The sequence below is a fragment of the Bombina bombina genome, chromosome 4, assembly GCF_027579735.1.
Source record: "Bombina bombina isolate aBomBom1 chromosome 4, aBomBom1.pri, whole genome shotgun sequence".
Classification (NCBI taxonomy): Eukaryota; Metazoa; Chordata; class Amphibia; order Anura; family Bombinatoridae; genus Bombina; species Bombina bombina.
This window is the reverse complement of record NC_069502.1, coordinates 624,809,528-624,828,817: the sequence shown is the minus strand read 5'-3', so window position 1 is coordinate 624,828,817 and position 19,290 is coordinate 624,809,528. Positions and strand designations below refer to the sequence as shown.

At 41.2% G+C, this 19,290-nt stretch overlaps 1 protein-coding gene across 4 annotated transcripts in view; it reads right to left on the bottom strand.

Annotated features, from left to right (window-relative positions):
* PHACTR2 (phosphatase and actin regulator 2) overlaps positions 1-19,290 on the bottom strand; it is a 435,085-nt gene that overhangs the window by 97,401 nt on the left and 318,394 nt on the right. For all 4 annotated transcript variants that reach the window (XM_053710646.1, XM_053710647.1, XM_053710645.1 and 1 more), the window contains one exon: positions 2,847-2,908. In XM_053710646.1, the coding sequence (XP_053566621.1) occupies positions 2,847-2,908 (62 nt within the window). The remainder of the gene's footprint in view (positions 1-2,846; positions 2,909-19,290) is intronic.

Genomic DNA, 19,290 nt, shown 5'->3' with positions numbered 1-19,290 from the left:
GGTAGTTCAGACATGTTAAACAGGCATAAACTTGATAACAAAGTATAAAAAACGTTTTAAAATAAAACCGTTACTGTCACTTTAAATTTTAAACTGAACACACTTTATTACTGCAAATGTGAAAAAGTATGAAGGAATTGTTCAAAATTCACCAAAATTTCACCACAGTGTCTTAAAGCCTTAAGAGTATTGCACACCAAATTTGGAAACTTTAACCCTTAAAATAACGGAACCGGAGCCGTTTTTATATTTAACCCCTATACAGTCCCTGGTATCTGCTTTGCTGAGACCCAACCAAGCCCAAAGGGGAATACGATACCAAATGACGCCTTCAGAAAGTCTTTTCTATGTATCAGAGCTCCTCACACATGCATCTGCATGTCATGCTTCCCAAAAACAAGTGCGCAATAGAGGCGCGAAAATGAGACTCTGCCTATGATTAAGGAAAGCCCCTAGAGAATAAGGTGTCCAATACAGTGCCTGCCGGTTATTTTACATAGTTCCCAAGATTAAAATAATTCCTCAAGGCTATGGGGTATAAAATATGCTTATATATAAATCGTTTTAGCCCAGAAAATGTCTACAGTCTTAAAAGCCCTTGTGAAGCCCTTTTTTCTTTATGTAATAAAAACGGCTTACCGGATCCCATAGGGAAAATGACAGCTTCCAGCATTACATGGTCTTGTTAGAATGTGTCATACCTCAAGCAGCAAAAGTCTGCTCACTGTTTCCCCCAACTGAAGTTAATTCCTCTCAACAGTCCTGTGTGGAAACAGCCATCGATTTTAGTAACGGTTGCTAAAATCATTTTCCTCTTACAAACAGAAATCTTCATCTCTTTTCTGTTTCAGAGTAAATAGTACATACCAGCACTATTTTAAAATAACAAACTCTTGATTGAATAATAAAACTACAGTTAAACACTAAAAAACTCTAAGCCATCTCCGTGGAGATGTTGCCTGTACAACGGCAAAGAGAATGACTGGGGTAGGCGGAGCCTAGGAGGGATCATGTGACCAGCTTTGCTGGGCTCTTTGCCATTTCCTGTTGGGGAGGAGAATATCCCACAAGTAAGGATGACGCCGTGGACCGGACACACCTATGTTGGAGAAAGTGTCTAATTTTCTATCCATAGGTCCTTAAATGAGTACCTGACCTGACAAACGCTAACCTGACAAGCGTTAACATAGCGCACGTAAACCCAAACACCGATGCGCAAAAATTCAAACTAAGCACACCAAAAGCCAACGCGCGCAATAACAGCAAGGGGCATAATGTAAAGGATTCTGTCCCAGGGTCATATATATTAGCAAATATATATTTAAACAAGAAAGTGATAACATAGCTAAAGCGTCTAAATTTTAATAAATTATAATTACCAATAAACACTCGTCCACCAGCAAATAAGCAGCAGACAGCCAAGCCAGTACTGAAACATATCAGCAGAAGTAATGGAATAGGAGTATATTGTAGATCCATAAAGGGAGGCAATAGACAAGTACCTGCAACAAATTATGGAAGGTTTATTACAAATTTCCCATAAATGAATCACAAACAAGCACAGTACTCTGAGAGGAAACCGGGCCTCAATATAGACTGAAAATCCCTCTCTCTGAAGAATAAAATGCACAACTTCATTCTTCATCCACCTCCAGCGGAGGCAAAGTAAAGACTGAGGCATGTTTGAGGTGGAAGGGGTTTTATAGGGCTCTCAGGGTTTGGGAATCTTTGCCTCCTCCTAGTGGTAGAGAAGAGTGATCCAAGGAGTAATAGATTGTGGACTCTCACCACTTGTATGAAAGAAATGATGCGCTAATCCCTATATGCATGATAGTAGTTGCAAATCAAAACTGGGCAAGAATAAACCTAGAGAGCACAAGTCACATCTCTTAGAAGGAATAATTTGAGGAAAACATCACACAAAAATGAGGTTCTTGAAAAGGACTATAGACTATCACACTGTTTTTTCCTCTAATAGGAGACTGGGACAGTTCAATAGGTTGTCGAAGTTATTGTGTTTTAATTGCAGTCCTCTCAACAGAAAGCTAAGCAGTATGTGTGTAGTCAGTCTAAAGTTCAATTACTATACAGTTGAGGAAGTTACAGATTTGATACTTTCATAAACTACAAAATGACCAGTGTGGTTTTAAGAACTATGTCTGATGGTGTAGGACACTTATAGTAATCAGTAATACGGCTCAGACTTACTTTGCTTCCCTATGCTTATGACGTATACGTGTATGTTCAGCAGCCACAGCTTCTTCATTGGTAATGCAGATTTTTGTACTGTATGTGCATATTAACATTTTTGTTACATTTCCTTATAATTATCATGAAGGCCATAACAGGCTAAAAGGACAGTAAACACCTTTTTACAAGATATTTCTGTTGTCTTGCTATAGAATAACACGTCAGCCACTTTAACCAATTATAAAACAAATTAACATCTTGTTTTCTGCAATTTTTTTTCAGTAGACAAACTGTACCAACCTCTTTTCTTATCTGGAGTAGTCAATCTTGGCTTGAGTCTCCAGACAACCAGTATAGCCACAATCATTATGTTAGTATAAAGTGTATTGTTTTGCAGATGTTATCTGCTAAAGCCCTTAGCCCTGAGAAGCCTACAGTGTTCATTTATATTTTTGAGAAAGTCCACAATTTTCAGAACTAAAATTACAGAAACAGGGGACAAAATAAATAATTAATGTATACGTTTTATTACGAATAACTAAACATTTTATATCACAATCTCATGGATGTTACTGTCCCTTTAAAGTGCTGTTACTGTGCATCTTTATGCAAGTAAACTTTTTTTTTAGTCCTGGAATTTAAACAAATGTGTTTACCTTTCTTGTAAGCCTTCGTTTCAGTTCTCTTCTTGCTTCTTGCTCTTCCTCTTCATTTTTTGCTATTACAACAGGATAATAAAACATCTCCATGAAAAACGAAGACTTACTGCAGTTGTAAAACCTACTTAGCTAAGTCGCTATGTTAGAGCAAACGTGTACAACTGTATATTGCAACAAAGTACGAAGGAGAGTAACATCAGATAGTTATATTCATGCAATTAGGACGACAGGTTTTAAACATCAGAAAAGATTTAAAAAAATCTGAGTGACCTAAATCCTGTATAGCTTACATTATTTACAGCAAACCCAGCATACCTCCCACCCTGCACGCACAGCACCAAAGCAATTAACTGTGTACTGCATAATACTTTGTAAATAACTGAATACAGTTACATTATTGTAGCATCTTTTAAAGGGACAGTCTACACCTTAGTCATTTTAAAGTCATATCTTAGATTAAGCTGCAAATAGCCTCCTGCACCCCTTTCTATATCATGCAGCAGGAACAGTAAAAAAAAAACAAAAGTTATTTTAAAATGAATATTGTTTCTGGCCACTTTGAAATGGCTGTCAAGCTCCGCCCACTTTATGTCACAATTTGGGTTGCATCTAGGCACTCTGCTGAATAGCATTGATAGTCTGTTGAATCCGACTAGTAAGCCTATTATACAGCCCAGATCGTAATTTCATCAATGGGCGGAGCTTGGCTGCCATTTCAAAGTGAAGCATAAAAAACAGTTTAAGAAGCAGTGCTTAAAAGCTAGGACTGAGATAATTTAAATAAATACATATTATTTATTAGTGGAGATATCAAAACTCATAAAAATTAAATTTCATAAGAATTAATCTTCTTGTTAAGAATATATCAATCTGTAATATCAAATTTAATTGTAAGTCAAATTTCAGATTGGGGACGTCTCCCTTAAATAGAATCCATACACTAGACAACTAGTGCTCTACTTTCCAATTCGAAAGAAAGAGGTTATTAACCTCACAGAACCGGAGTCCGAAGTCTAAAAAAGACTGCAAAGATCGGGAGGACACGGGTGACATCACAAACTTGGCCATGTGACTACCCATCAGTAGTCCCGTCGATTCTGCTTAGCAGATAGCAGATACACAAGCCCCTTAGGGAAAAAGGATCAATAGTATAATGGACAGAGGACTTACCGATAAGATCCATCCCTTATGGACATTATGCCATTATCAAACCTCTATTTTTTTTTGGCCATCATCTAGAAAATAGGCTGTATTGAGAATACTACTACTACGCAGACTCTGTTTTTCCAGCAGGACACAATGCTACATTGTGTTATTAAGGAAAATATTGTATTCCTTTGTAGTAACTGTTGCAACATATCACAATTATTTTAAGTTGTCTAGCTCTAGTGCATGGATTCTATTTAAGGGAGACGTCCGCAAACTGAAATTTGACTTACAATTTTAGGATTTTAAATATCTATCGATACTACAGATTGATATATTCATAACAAGTAGATTAATTATTATGGGTTTTAATTTTTATGAGTTTTGATATATATACTAATAAATACATATTTATTTAAATTATTTGAGGATTTGATAATTATTTCTGATAGGTCCTAGCTTTTTAGTGCTGCGTCTCAAACTGTTTTTTATGCTTTACTTTTAAATCTATTTTTTAAGAAGGGATCGATAGAGAAGTTGCTTGGATCAGATTGTAGTGCACATATTTGGTTTAGTCTTGCCATTTCAAAGTGGCCAGTAACAATATTCATTTTAAAATAACTTTTTTACTGTTCCTGCTGCATCATATAGAAAAGGTACAAGAGGCTACTTGCAGCTTAATCTAAGGTAAGACTTTAAGATGACTAAGGTATAGACGGTCCCTTAAAGTTGCAAATAGCCTCCTATACCCCCTTTCTATATGATGCATCAGGCACAGTAAAAAAGTTATTTGCAACTTTAAGGGACCGTCTATACCTTAGTCATCTTAAAGTCTTACCTTAGATTAAGCTGCAAGTAGCCTCTTGTACCTTTTCTATATGATGCAGCAGGAACAGTAAAAAAGTTATTTTAAAATTAATATTTTTTCTGGTCACTATGAAATGGCTTCCAAGCTCCGCCAACTGATGACATCACTAGATGACTTCAACAGACTGTCAATGCTATTCAGCAGAGTGCCAAGATGCAGCCCAGATCGTGATGTAATCAGTGGGTGGAGCTTGGTAGCCATTTCAAAGTGTCTAGAAACAATATTAATTTTAAAATAACTTTTTTTACTGTTTCTGCTGCATCATATAGAAAATGTGCAGGAGGCTATTTGCAGCTTAATCTAGCCCTAGACTTTAAGATGACTAAGGTAAAATTACTTTTTTAAAATTGAAAGGGGAGAAGGAGGATATTTGCAGCTTAATCTAAAGTAAGACTTAAAGATGATTAAGGTGTAGACTGTCCCTTTAATGTAAGGTAAGACTTTTAAATGACTAAGATGTAGACTGTCCCTTTAATGTTAATGACTGGCCCAGGCAAATGCTTGATAAAAATGCTGGACAATTCTAACTATTTTATTGGTGCCACCATATTTGAATCTAGGTATCTGAAGGAGAATAATTGCAGTATCATAAGCACTGGAATGATGTGAAAGGAAGATTTCAATATGGCAACACCCATGACTAGAGGGAGATGGGGCATAACCTCAATGCTATGTTTATAATAATAAAAAATAGTGTTTAATGTCCCTTTAAAGGGACATTACACACTAAATACATGCTAGATAGAATGATGCATTCAAAGAAAAGATTAGTCCATGACTAACATGTAGATGTATTTTTTAAAGTTTCATTAGTTGTTTAAAAAGTGACAAAATAAGTGTAAAGTTTTAGTGTCTATAAAACACTGGGAGCTGCCATGTTGTAACTTGTGTTATCTTCTCTGCTGTGGCCAATTAGGGACCGTTATAAATAGGTCACTAGAGTGTGCAGCCAATGGCTGTGTGGAATGTAACAGTGTTCTGCACTTCCATTTCTAACAGGAACTGAAAAGCTCACAATTTCAGAATGGAATTACAGGCAAAGAGGACAAAATAAATAATGAAAGTATATTGCAGAGTTGTTTTATATATATACACTTTATCATTTTATATTACCATCTCAAAGTGTATAATGTCCCTTTAAGGACATAGGGATACTTTCTTAAGATGGCCACAGACTGAAGAAAGAACCTCACTAGCTTGAAATCTCACCTTTTCAATTTATGCAAATGATTGCACACTATGACATATTTTACTAACTTGGCAGGTCTGAAAGAGGATGAGAGGGAGTTTAAGACAAAGGGAATGAGGAGGACAGAGAGGATAGAATAAAGAGCAAGGGGTTGAGAATATTTAAAAGGACAGTTCACTGTAAAATTGTTTTTCCCTGAATGTGTTTCCCATTACTTGTTATACCAGCTGCAGCATATAAAATGTATGAGAAATTGCTAATTTTGCAAAAACATAATTTATGCTTACCAGATAAATTCCTTTCCTTCTGGATAGGGAGAGTCCACGGCTTCATTCCCTACTGTTGGGAAGTACAGCACCTGGCAACCAGGAGGAGGCAAAGACACCCCAGCCAAAGGCTTAAATATCCCTCCCACTTCACCCTCATTACCCCAGTCATTCTGCCGATGGAAAAAGGAAAAGTAGGAGAAACATTAGGGTATAAATGGTGCCAGAAGAATAAAATAAATAGGGAACCGTCCATAGACGAGAAAAAACGTGCGGGGGAAAGGAATTTATCTGGTAAGCATAAATTATGTTTTCCTTCCTAAGATAGTCCAAGGCTTTATTCCTTACTGTTGGGTAAACTATACCCAAGCTCCAGTGGATACTGAATGAATAACGGGAGGGAACAAAAGGAGGAGGCGGACCCTATTCTGAGGGCACAACAGCCTGCAAAACTTTTCTCTCGAAAGCTGCTTTAGCCGAAGCAAAAACATCAAACTTGTAAAATTTTGAAAAAGTATGTAAGGAGGACCATGTAGCCGCCTTACAAATCTGATCTATAGAGGCCTCGTCTTAAAGGCCCAAGAGGAAGCCACTGCTCTAGTGGAATGAGCCATTTATCCTCTCAGGAGGACGATGTCCCGCTGTCTCATAAGCGGATGACACTCCTTAACCAAAAAGAAGGTAAAGTCGAAGTAGCCTTCTGCCCCTTACACTTCCCCGAATAGACAACAAACAAAGAGAAAGATTGTCTAAACTCCTTAGTAGCCTGAGGATAGAACTTCAAGGAGCGAACCACATCCAAATTTTGAAGTAAGTGTTCCTTCGATGAAGAAGGATTATGACACAAGAAAGGAACCACAATCTCCTGATTGATGTTGCGATCTGATACAACCTTAGGAAGAAAACCTAATTTAGTACATAAAACTGCCTCATCTGCATGAAAAATCAGATGAGGGGGCTCACATTGCAAAGCAGAGATCTCAGAAACTTTGCACGCAGAGGCAATAGCCAATAAAAAGAGAACCTTCCAAGATAAAAATTTAATGTCAACGGAATGCAGAGTCTCAAACAGAACCTGTTGCAAAACCTGAAGAACAAGATTTAGGCTCCAAGGAGGAGCCCCAGATCTAAACACAGGTCTGATCCTAATCAGAGCCTTAACAAAGGACTGCATGTCTGGAAGCTTAGCCAGTCTCTTGTGCAATAAAACCTTCAGGGTTGAAATCTGTCCCCTCAGGGAACTAGCAGAAAGGCCCTTCTCCAGCCCATCCTGGAGAAAAAATAAGATCCTGGCAAACTTAACTTTGTGCCAGGAAAAAAACATGTTTTTCACACCAGAATAAGTAGGTCCTCCACACCTTGTGGTAGATACGCTGAGTAACTGGTTTACAAGCTTGAATAAGAGTATCAATAACACTCTCAGAGAAAACAGAATTTATGTTTACCTGATAAATTACTTTCTCCAACGGTGTGTCCGGTCCACGGCGTCATCCTTACTTGTGGGATATTCTCTTCCCCAACAGGAAATGGCAAAGAGCCCAGCAAAGCTGGTCACATGATCCCTCCTAGGCTCCGCCTTCCCCAGTCATTCGACAGACGTAAAGGAGGAATATTTGCATAGGAGAAATCATATGATACCGTGGTGACTGTAGTTAAAGAAAATAAATCATCAGACCTGATTAAAAAAACCAGGGCGGGCCGTGGACCGGACACACCGTTGGAGAAAGTAATTTATCAGGTAAACATAAATTCTGTTTTCTCCAACATAGGTGTGTCCGGTCCACGGCGTCATCCTTACTTGTGGGAACCAATACCAAAGCTTTAGGACACGGATGATGGGAGGGAGCAAATCAGGTCACCTAGATGGAAGGCACCACGGTTTGCAAAACCTTTCTCCCAAAAATAGCCTCAGAAGAAGCAAAAGTATCAAATTTGTAAAATTTGGTAAAAGTGTGCAGTGAAGACCAAGTCGCTGCCTTACATATCTGATCAACAGAAGCCTCGTTCTTAAAGGCCCATGTGGAAGCCACGGCCCTAGTGGAATGAGCTGTGATTCTTTCAGGAGGCTGCCGTCCGGCAGTCTCATAAGCCAATCTGATGATGCTTTTAAGCCAAAAAGATAGAGAGGTAGAAGTTGCTTTTTGACCTCTCCTTTTACCAGAATAAACAACAAACAAGGAAGATGTTTGTCTGAAATCCTTTGTAGCATCTAAATAGAATTTTAGAGCACGGACAACGTCCAAATTGTGTAACAAACGTTCCTTCTATGAAACTGGATTCGGACACAAAGAAGGTACAACTATCTCCTGGTTAATATTTTTGTTGGAAACAACCTTCGGAAGAAAACCAGGCTCAGTACGTAAAAACCACCTTATCTGCATGGACCAGATAGGGCGGAGAACACTGCAGAGCAGATAACTCAGAAACTCTTCTAGCAGAAGAAATTGCAACCTAAAACAAAACTTTCCAAGATAATAACTTAATATCTATGGAATGTAAGGGTTCAAACGGAACCCCTTGAAGAACTGAAAGAACTAGATTAAGACTCCAGGGAAGAGTCAAAGGTCTGTAAACAGGCTTGATTCTAACCAGAGCCTGAACAAACGCTTAAACGTCTGGCACAGCTGCCAGCCTTTTGTGAAGTAAAACAGATAAAGCAGAGATCTGTCCCTTCAGAGAACTCGCAGAAAATCCTTTCTCCAAACCTTCTTGTAGAAAGGAAAGAATCTTAGGAATTTTTATCTTGTTCCATGGGAATCCTTTAGATTCACACCAACAGATATATTTTTTCCATATATTATGGTAAATTTTTCTAGTTACAGGCTTTCTAGCCTGAATAAGAGTATCTATTACAGAATCTGAAAACCCACGCTTTGATAAAATCAAGCGTTCAAACTCCAAGCAGTCAGTTGGAGGAAAACCAGATTCGGATGTTCGAATGGACCCTGAATAAGAAGGTCCTGTCTCAAAGGTAGCTTCCATGGTGGAGCCGATGACACATTCACCAGGTCTGCATACCAAGTCCTGCGTGGCCACACAGGAACTATCAAGGTCACCGAAGCCCTCTCCAGATTGATCCTGGCTACCAGCCTGGGAATGAGAGGAAACGGTGGGAATACATAAGCTAGGTTGAAGATCCAAGGTGCTACTATTGTATCCAATAGAGTCGCCTTGGGATCCCTGGATTTGGACCCGTAACAAGGGACCATGAAGTTCTGACGAGAGGCCATCAGAACCAAGTCTGGAATGCCCCATAATTGAGTTATTTGGGCAAAGATTTCCAGATGGAGTTCCCACTCCCCCGGATGCTCCTCCATCGCCAGGGAACTCCTTGTTACCCCCTGATGGTTGATATATGTAACAGTCGTCATGATGACTGATTGAAACCTTATGAATTTGGCCTTTGCTAGTCGAGGCCAAGCCTTGAGAGCATTGAATATCGCTCTCAGTTCCATTATGTTTATCGGGAGAAGAGAGTCTTCCCGAAACCATAGACCCTGAGTTTTCAGGGGTTCCCAGACCGCGCCCCAGCCCACCAGACTGGCGTCGGTCGTGACAATGACCTATTCTGGTCTGCGGAAGCTCATTCCCTGTGACAGGTTGTCCAGGGTCAGCCACCAACGGAGTGAATCTCTGGTTATTTGATCTACTTGTATCGTCGGAGACAAGTCTGTATAATCCCCATTCCACAGTCTGAGCATGCCCAGGTGCAATGGTCTTAGATGAATTCGTGCAAAAGGAACTATGTCCATTGCCGCAACCATCAACCCTATTACTTCCATGGACTGCGCTATGGAAGGAAGAAGAACAGAATGAAGTACCTGACAAGAGCTTAGAAGTTTTGATTTTCTGGCCTCTGTCAGAAAAACCTTCATTTCTAAGGAAACTATTATTGTTCCCAAGAAGGGAACTCTTGTTGACGGGGACAGAGAACTTTTTTCTATGTTCACTTTCCACCTGTGAGATCTGAGAAAGGCTAGGACAATGTCCGTATGAGCCCTTGCTTTTGACAGAGACGACACTTGAATCAGGAGGTCGTCCAAGTAAGGTACTACTGCAATGCCCCTTGGTCTTAGCACCGCTAGAAGGGACCCTAGTACCCTTGTGAAAATCCTTGGAGCAGTGGCTAATCCGAATGGAAGTGCCACAGGTAATGCTTGTCCAGAAAGGCGAACCTTAGGAACCGAAAATGTTCCTTGTGGATAGGAATACGTAGGTACGCATCCTTTAAGTCCACCGTGGTCATGAATTGACCTTCCTGGATGGTAGGAAGGATCGTTCGAATGGTTTCCATTTTGAATGATGAAACCCTTAGAAACTTGTTTAGAATCTTGAGATCTAAAATAGGTCTGAATGTTCCCTCTTTTTTGGGAATTATGAACAGGTTGGAGTAAAAACCCATCCCTTGTTCTCCTAATGGAACAGGATGAATCACTCCCATGCTTGACAGGTCTTCTACACAGTGTAAGAATGCCTGTTCGAAGATAATTGAGACCCGTGGAACCTTCCCCTTGGGAGTAGTTCCCTGAATTCCAGGAGATAACCTTGAGAAACTATTTCTAGCGCCCAAGGATCCTGAACATCTCTTGCCCCAGCCTGAGCAAAGAGAGAAAGTCTGCCCCCCACCAGATCCTTCCCAGATCGGGGGCCAACACTTCATGCTGTTTTGGTAGCAGTGGCAGGTGACTTGGCCTGCTTACCCTTGTTCCAGCCTTGCATCGGCCTCCAGGCTGGCTTGGTTTGAGAAGTATTACCCTCTTGCTTAGAGGGTGTAGAATTTGAGGCTGGTCCGTTTCTGCGAAAGGGACGAAAATTTGGCTTCTTTTTAGCCTTAAAAGACCTATCCAGAGGAAGGGCGTGGCCCTTTCCCCCAGTGATGCCTGAAATAATCTCTTTCAAGTCAGGGCCAAACAGTGTTTTACCCTTGAAAGGGATGTTAAGCAAAAGCGCTCTGCGCGCCACGATAGCAAACCCTGAATTATTCGCCGCTAATCTAGCTAATTGCAAAGCGGCATCTAAAATAAAAAAGAGTTAGCCAATTTAAGAGCTTGAACTCTGTCCAAAACCTCCTCGTACGAAGATTCTTTATTAAGCGACTTTTCTAGTTCTTCGAACCAGAAACACGCAGCTGTAGTGACAGGAACAATGCATGAAATTGGTTGTAGAAGGTAACCTTGCTGAAGAAACATCTTTTTAAGCAAACCCTCTAACCTTTAATCCATAGGATCTTGAAAGCACAACTATCTTCTATAGGAATAGAAGTGCGTTTGTTTAGAGTAGAAACCGCCCCCTCGACCTTGGGGACTGTATGCTATAAGTCCTTTCTGGGGTCGACCATAGGAACTAATTTCTTAAATATAGGGGGAGGACAAAGGGTATGCCGGGCCTTTCCCACTCCTTATTTACTATGTCCGCCACCCGCTTGGGTATAGGAAAAACATCGGGGGGCACCGGAACCTCTAGGAACTTGTCCATCTTACCTAATTTCTCTGGAATGACCAAATTGTCACAATCATCCAGAGTAGATAATACCTCCTTAAGTAGTGCGTGGAGATGTTGAAATTTAAATTTAAAAGTTACAATATCAGGTTCTGCTTGTTGAGAAATTTTCCCTGAATCTGAAATTTCTCCCTCAGACAAAACCTCCCTCCTGGCCCCTTCAGATAGGTGTGAGGGTATGTCAGAACCATTATCATCAGCGTCCTCATGCTCTTCAGTGTTTAAAACAGAGCAATCACGCTTTCTCTGATAAGTAGGCATTTTGGAAAAAAATGCATGCAATAGAATTATCCATTACAGCCATTAATTTGTATGGTAATAAGTATTGGCGCACTAGATGTACTAGGGGCCTCTTGTGTGGGCAAAACTGGTGTAGACACAGAAGGGGATGATGCAGTACCATGCTTACTCCCCTCATTAGAGGAATCATCTTGGGCAATATCATATCTATGGCATTATTATCCCTACTTTGTTTGGACATTATGACACAAATATATCACATATATTTAAATGGGGAGACACATTGGCTTTCATACATATAGAACATCGTTTAAACACCAAAAAACTCTAAGCCATCTCCGTGGAGATGTTGCCTGTACAACGGCAAAGAGAATGACTGGGGAAGGCGGAGCCTAGGAGGGATCATGTGACCAGCTTTGCTGGGCTCTTTGCCATTTCCTGTTGGGGAAGAGAATATCCCACAAGTAAGGATGACGCCGTGGACCGGACACACCTATGTTGGAGAAACCTCTCTTGGCTAAGACTAAGCTTTCAATCTCCACACAGTCAGCCTCAGAGAATCTAGATTTTGATGAAACAATGGACCTTGTATCAGCAGGTCTCTGCAACAAGGTAACTTCCATGGAGGAGATTAGGACATCCCCATTAGATCCGTGAACCACATCCTTTGCGGTTACGATTAAGCAATCAGGATTACTGATACCCGCTCCTGTTTGATGTGGGCCACCACTTGAGGAAGAAGCGGTAATGGAGGAAAAAGATATGAGTTTGAACGTCCAGGGCACTGCTAGTGCATCTATTAGATCAGCTTGGGGATCCCTCGACCTCGACCCGTACCTGGGTAGCTTGGTATTGAGACGGGACACCATGAGAGCTATCTCTGGTGTCCCCCACTTCCTGCATATCTCTGCAAACACCCCAAGGATGGAGAGTCCATTCCCCTGGATGGAAGGATTGCCTGCTGAGAAAATCTGCCTCCCAGTTGTCCACACCTGGAATGTGGATCACTGACAGCGAACAGCTGTGGGTGTCTACCCACTCCAGAATCTGAGATACTTCCTTAATCGCCAAGGAACTTCTTGTTCTACCCTAATGGTTGAAGTAAGCCACTGAGGTTATATTTTCTGATTGGAATCTGATAAACTGGGACGAACCCAGAAGTGGCCAAGCCTTCAAGGCCTTGAAGATTGCCTGTAGTTCCAAAATATTGATCGGGAGGGAGGACAACTTCTAAGTCCACAACCCCTGCGCCTTCCTGGCACCCCAAACAGCTCCCCACCCCGATAGAGAATAATTCTCTTGACCGGCTGTCTAATACAATCTGTTGAGACAGATCTGAATGATCGCCGTTCCACTGCCTCAGCATGCACAGTTGTAAAGGTCTGAGACGGAAACCTGGCAAAAGGAATTATGTCCATGCAGAACACCATGAGACCAATCACCTCCATACACTGAGTCACAGAGGGACTCAAGGAGGTCCGGAAGGCAAGACATGCCGAAGTTAGCTTGCAACGTCTCTGGTCTGTAAGAAATATCCTCATGGATATGGAGTCTATTATAGTACCCAGGATTTCCACCCTGGTACTTGGGATAAGAGAACTCCTTTCCAAGTTGATCTTCCATCCATGTGATCGAAGAAGACTTAGAAGGGACTCAGAGAATTCTTCCGCAAGACGAAAGCATGGTGCTTGCACCAGAATATCGTCCAAGTATGGGGCTACTGCAATACCCTGAGTTCTGGCAACTCAGACCCCCCAGAACCTTTGTAAAGATTCTTGGAGAAGTAGCTAGGCCAAACGGAAGGGTAATCAACTGGAAGTGCTGATCCAGGAATGCAAACCTCAGGAACTGAAAGTATTCCCTGTGGATTGGAACATGAAGGTAAGCATCCGTCAGATCTATAGTTGTCATAAACTGGCCTTCCTGAATTAAAGGAAGGAAGGATGGACCTTACCATCTCCATCTTAAAGGAAGGGACACTGAGAAATTTGTTTAAGCACTTTAGGTCCAGAATTGGGCAGAAAGTATCCTCCTCCCTTGGGACCACGAAAAAGTTTGAATAAAACTCCAAACCTCTTTTTCAATAGGCACCCAGACACCAACTCCTAAGGAGGATAGATCTCGAACACACCCTAGAAAGGCATCCCTCTTTTCTGGTCTGGTAGACAGATTCAAGAGACGGAATCTGCCCCTTGGCGGATGAGATTTGAAGCCTATCTTGTATCCCTGAGATACCACCTCCAGGACCCACAGATCCTGTACGTCCTTGAACCAGGCGTCTGAAAAAAGACACAGTCTGCCCACTACATGATCCGATCCAGGATCGGGGGCCGCCCCTTCATGCCGATTTGTTTTTGGCGGGCTTCTTATTCTACTTGGATTTATTCCAGGACTGAGCCGGCTTCCAAGTATTCTTGGGTTGCTCGGACTTGGAGGATTGTTGTTGTTGGGATTTGTCAGAACGAAAGGAACGAAAATTAGAAGAGTGTCGTCCCTTAGACTAGTTCTTCTTATCTTGCGATAGGAAGGCACCCTTGTCTCCGGTAACCCTAGAAATAATGGAGTCCAGGCCTGGACCAAATAAAATATTTCCCTTGAAGCGATAAGTAAGGAGTCTGGACTTAGAAGTCATATCCGCAGACCAAAACTTCAACCAGAGCGCCCGGCGGGCTAGGACCGCAAAGCCAGAGGCCTTTGCATTTAGGTGAATAATTTGCATGTTCGCATCACAGATAAAAGAATTAGCAATTCTCAGAGATTTAATTCTGTCTTGAATATCCTCGAGGGGAGACTCCACCTCAATGAGTTCTGACAAAGTCGCACCAGTAGGTAGCCGCTTCGGCATCCTCGGCAACTGCAGCCACCGGTCGAAAAAAAAAAAATCCCATATGTTGAAACATCTTTCTCAGAAAGGTTTCCATTTTCTTATCGATCGGCTCTCTAAACGAAGAACTATCCTCAAGAGGTATAGTAGTACGTTTAGCAAGCGTAGAGATAGCACAATCCACCTTAGGAATGGAGCCCCACAAATCCAGTTGAGAGTCCGGGACCGGGGACAACTTTTTAAAAGTAGACGAGGGGGAAAAGGAAGAACCAATTCTTTCCCATTCGTTCTTAATAATGTTCGCCATCTTAACCGGCACAGGAAAAGTCAAAGGAACTTTCCTGTCTTCGTAAACTCTGTCTAATTTAGATATAATAGGTTCTTCAGGCAGCGCGGCCTCTGGAACCTCTAACGTAGACAGACATCCATTAATAAAAAACGCAAGTGCCCAATATTAAATCTAAAGGACGGTTCCTCCGCAGCAGGAGGCTTAGACGCCAAGGACTCCGACCAAAAAAGTTCACCCTCTGAAGCTACAGAGGTTAACTCATCATCGGATAACAAACATAGTAGCTAAATCCAATAAATATTTAGATGACTCCGGGTCAGGAGAGCTATGTTTAACCTTCCTCTTGCGTTTGTTAGAATGAGGTAATGCACTGAGGGCCGCAGACACTGCCGTTGGCAACTGTGTGGCAAAGTCCGCAGGAAGAAGGCCCCCTCTGAATGGAGGATCAGATGTGCTACAGGGAATTGCATGTGGAGTGGATAATGTAGCAAGGGTAGTAATCTCATGGGACGCCGAGTCCTGAGAGGTAGACGGCTCAAAGGGACTAAGAGCCTTAGCAGGATAGTCTCCCTTCTTAGACTTTATAAGGGTGTTAAGGCATGTGGAACATAATTGAGTGGGCGGGGAAACCACGGCTTCCTCACAATATAAACAGGTATGATTTAGTACAGAAGGAGTACCTTCTAACACCTGGTTTCTCAACAGCCGGGCCGTGGCCCAGTACCGGGCCGTGATAGCCCTGCTGGTGGGCCCCGACCTGTCATGCCCCCACTGCACACTCTTACCCCACTGCACACCAGGGGCAGACTGAGACTAATCAAGGCCCCAGGAAAACTGTCTCACACTGACGCAAATGTATTCAATGTTATGCAAATGAACATGGTAGTCTCCCTGCCCTACCCCCAACATGCCCCTCAACCTCCAGAGCCAGGACCCCCAACATTAAGGGCCAGAGAAAAGGCCTCCAACCTTCAGGGCCAGACCCCACACTCCATGGCCCTCACAGCGACAGACTCCCGGCAGGACCCCCCACACTCCAGGGCCCCCACTAAACTGCTTAGTTACTGATAGGGCAACTAAAAAATCCAGCTTAAAGGGACACTGAACCCAATTTTTTTCTTTTGCGATTCAGATAGAGCATGGAATTTTAAGCAACTTTCTAATTTACTCCTATTATCAAATTTTCTTCATTCTCTTGGTATCTTTATTTAAAAATCAAGAATGTAAGTTTAAATTCCGGCCCATTTTTGGTGAACAACCTGGGTTGTTCTTGCTGATTAGTGGATTAATTCACCCACCAATAAACAACTGCTGTCCAGGGTCCTAAACCAAAAAATAGCTTAGATGCCTTCTTTTTCAAATAAAGATCGCAAGAGAACAAAGAAAAATTGATAATATGAGTAAATTAGAAAGTTGCTTAAAATTGCATGTTCTATCTGAACCACAAAAGAAAAAAATTGGGTTCAGTGTCCCTTTAAGGAATGCACCAGGATCCGTAGAGATGCCATTTGTGGGCCCCCCTACTTGCCGGTTCTAACATGTCAGAGTCCTCCATAGCTCAGGTTATACCCACAGAAGGACACAAATAAAAACGTTTTTCATTATAGAAAACTGCACCTTTATACTCCCAATGGCTGGGGCACTCACCACCTCCTAGACCCAGACAGTTAACAGAGGAAACACTCTCCTCAGGTTCAAGTCTAAGCCAGAATGGAGGAAATGAACATAGACCACACCCGGTCACATGGAGTGCAAGACAGTACTTCTCTTGTTATTACAAGTACAGCAAGTAATAGGAGCTGTGCAACACTTTAAAAAACAAAAGTGAAACTTGAAAGTGAAGCCTGTTTGTTCCAGCCAAATACACACAGTCTATAGGCCCAGGAAAAAATCCCACTAAGTAGCATGTAAATAATTAATACACTGATTAATTAATGCCAACTGTTCAATAAACCCCCTTCAAGGATATTAACCCTGGATCCTATCAAGGTATAAAGGAGCCACACTGTGACCCTGTTATAGTATTTTATGTGTAAAACTTGAAACGATCTTACCTCCAGAATCCATGCTGTGGAACAGAACACAGTCTCTCAAGTGTGACAGTCTTATAGCAGCGCTCCTGACATGGACTTGAGTGAGAGAAAGCAGTCAGTGAAACTCTTCAACACGGATTGCTTAGGAGCTGTTAGCAGTAGTCTGGATGGTTTCGCAGAAAAACTCTCCCTGCATCTCCAGACTCTAACTTTCATCAATACTCTCACTGAAAGGTTGACATGACTACTTAAATTTCAAGTCCTAGTTCGAAGGGCAGATACCCTTTTTTAGGACTCTCAGAATCTTCTGACACTTCTCTGCCACCTCCTAACGTGACAAAAGGCAAAGAATGACTGGGGTAATGAGGAAGTGGGAGGCCTTTGGCTGGGGTGTCTTTGCCTCCTCCTGGTGGCCAGGTGTTGTATTTCCCAACAGTAAGGAATGAAGTTGTGGACTCTCCCTATCTTAGGAAGGAAATAAATAGCTGGATTTGCTCTTTAAAAAACACAATCCATCAAAATAGACAAAGCTTGCAGTGCGATCAGATCTTGTTATCTTATCACTCAAATGATTCTCTTTCTTATCTCTGTCTCTGTACAATACTTAGAAAGAACAATTTAAACTTCTAAAACTTCATCTCTTCCACCTCCTACTGTGAGTGTAATTTATTCTGCTGGCTGTGTTTACATAGTTTCTTAATAGCCTATACCTAGGTATAGAAACTTTCAGTATAGGTAGGACTACTGCAGACTAAATCAGCTATTTCAAATGCCAATATAAAGACTAAGGAGTTATTTGTAAAAAAAATTATACACTCCAGCTGGTAAAATGTTTTTTGGTTAAACATTCAAGAGAAATATCATTGGGTCCTATTGTTTGATCTCTGGCTTTCATTGTCTTCCTAGTGGTCAGTAACCTTCCTCAGAGCACTGGTGATATTACACAAGCCAAACAATTATGTTCTATTACACTCAGCAGGTGCTTGAAGTGAAGTTGTCAGTGAATAACTGCTTTTAAGCATGACCCATTGTGCTTATGCCCCCTCAGTGTGTTTATTCAGCTGTTTGTAAGCCCCTTTTCTGTAGGTGGTTTCCTGATATTGTATATAAGACGGAAAAGCCTAGCAGGCAAACTCAACAAAACAGTACATAGAATATTGTATGTGCTCATAAATACATTACAGTAGTGTTCAAAGAAAGAAAATGATTTGTGTAATTTGTAAGATTTTCCACTTCAAACGTTTAAAACTTTTTATAGCAATTTATCTGGGTAAATAGTTTTTTTTTTTTTTTTAAACTAAATACAAGTGATACCAAAACAGGCAAAGTCAACCCAATAGAGTGCTCACAGGTTATTACTATACCATTAAATGGAGCACATTTAATGGGACATTATACATATATACTAAATTAAATTGCCTGAAAGTAATGCAGCATGGATGACAAGAAAATGTTACCTGAACATCCCTGTGTAAAAAAGGAAGATATTTTACCTCAAAATTACCTCAGCTCACAATAGTAAGTGCTCATTGAACAGTTATTTTTCAGCTACTGTCAGCTGCATGTTGGAAAAAAAAAAAAGCCAATCATAGTAAAACGTCCTTAAACTGAGGAGGGTAATAATATGACTGCGGCCTGCACATGACAGATGCACACTCCCTTGTATGTCCTGGAACTAGCATCCTGATTGACTGCTTAAAGTCCCTTTATAATAAAATTTGGTACTGAGGAAATTTTAAATGTAAAATAGCATTAATTTTTACATCAAGATGTTCAGGTGATATTAGTCAGCTTCTTACACCTAAGCTGCATCACTTTCAAACACTTAAACATTTGGGGATTATGTCCCTTTAATCTAGGTTAAACTTGACTGCCTCTGTCATAAACATGCTAAAAGGTTCAATGGTCATGGAGATGAGATGAAAATGTCATGAATGATTCAGTCAGAGAGCTCAATTTAAAATAAAAATAAAAAATATTGTTATCAAAATTTCTTCTTCTTTTGTTGAAACTATGCCACTCTCAACAGCAGCATACTAGTGCAGGCCCAGGAGTATGCACGTGAAGTAACACTATATGGCAGCAGT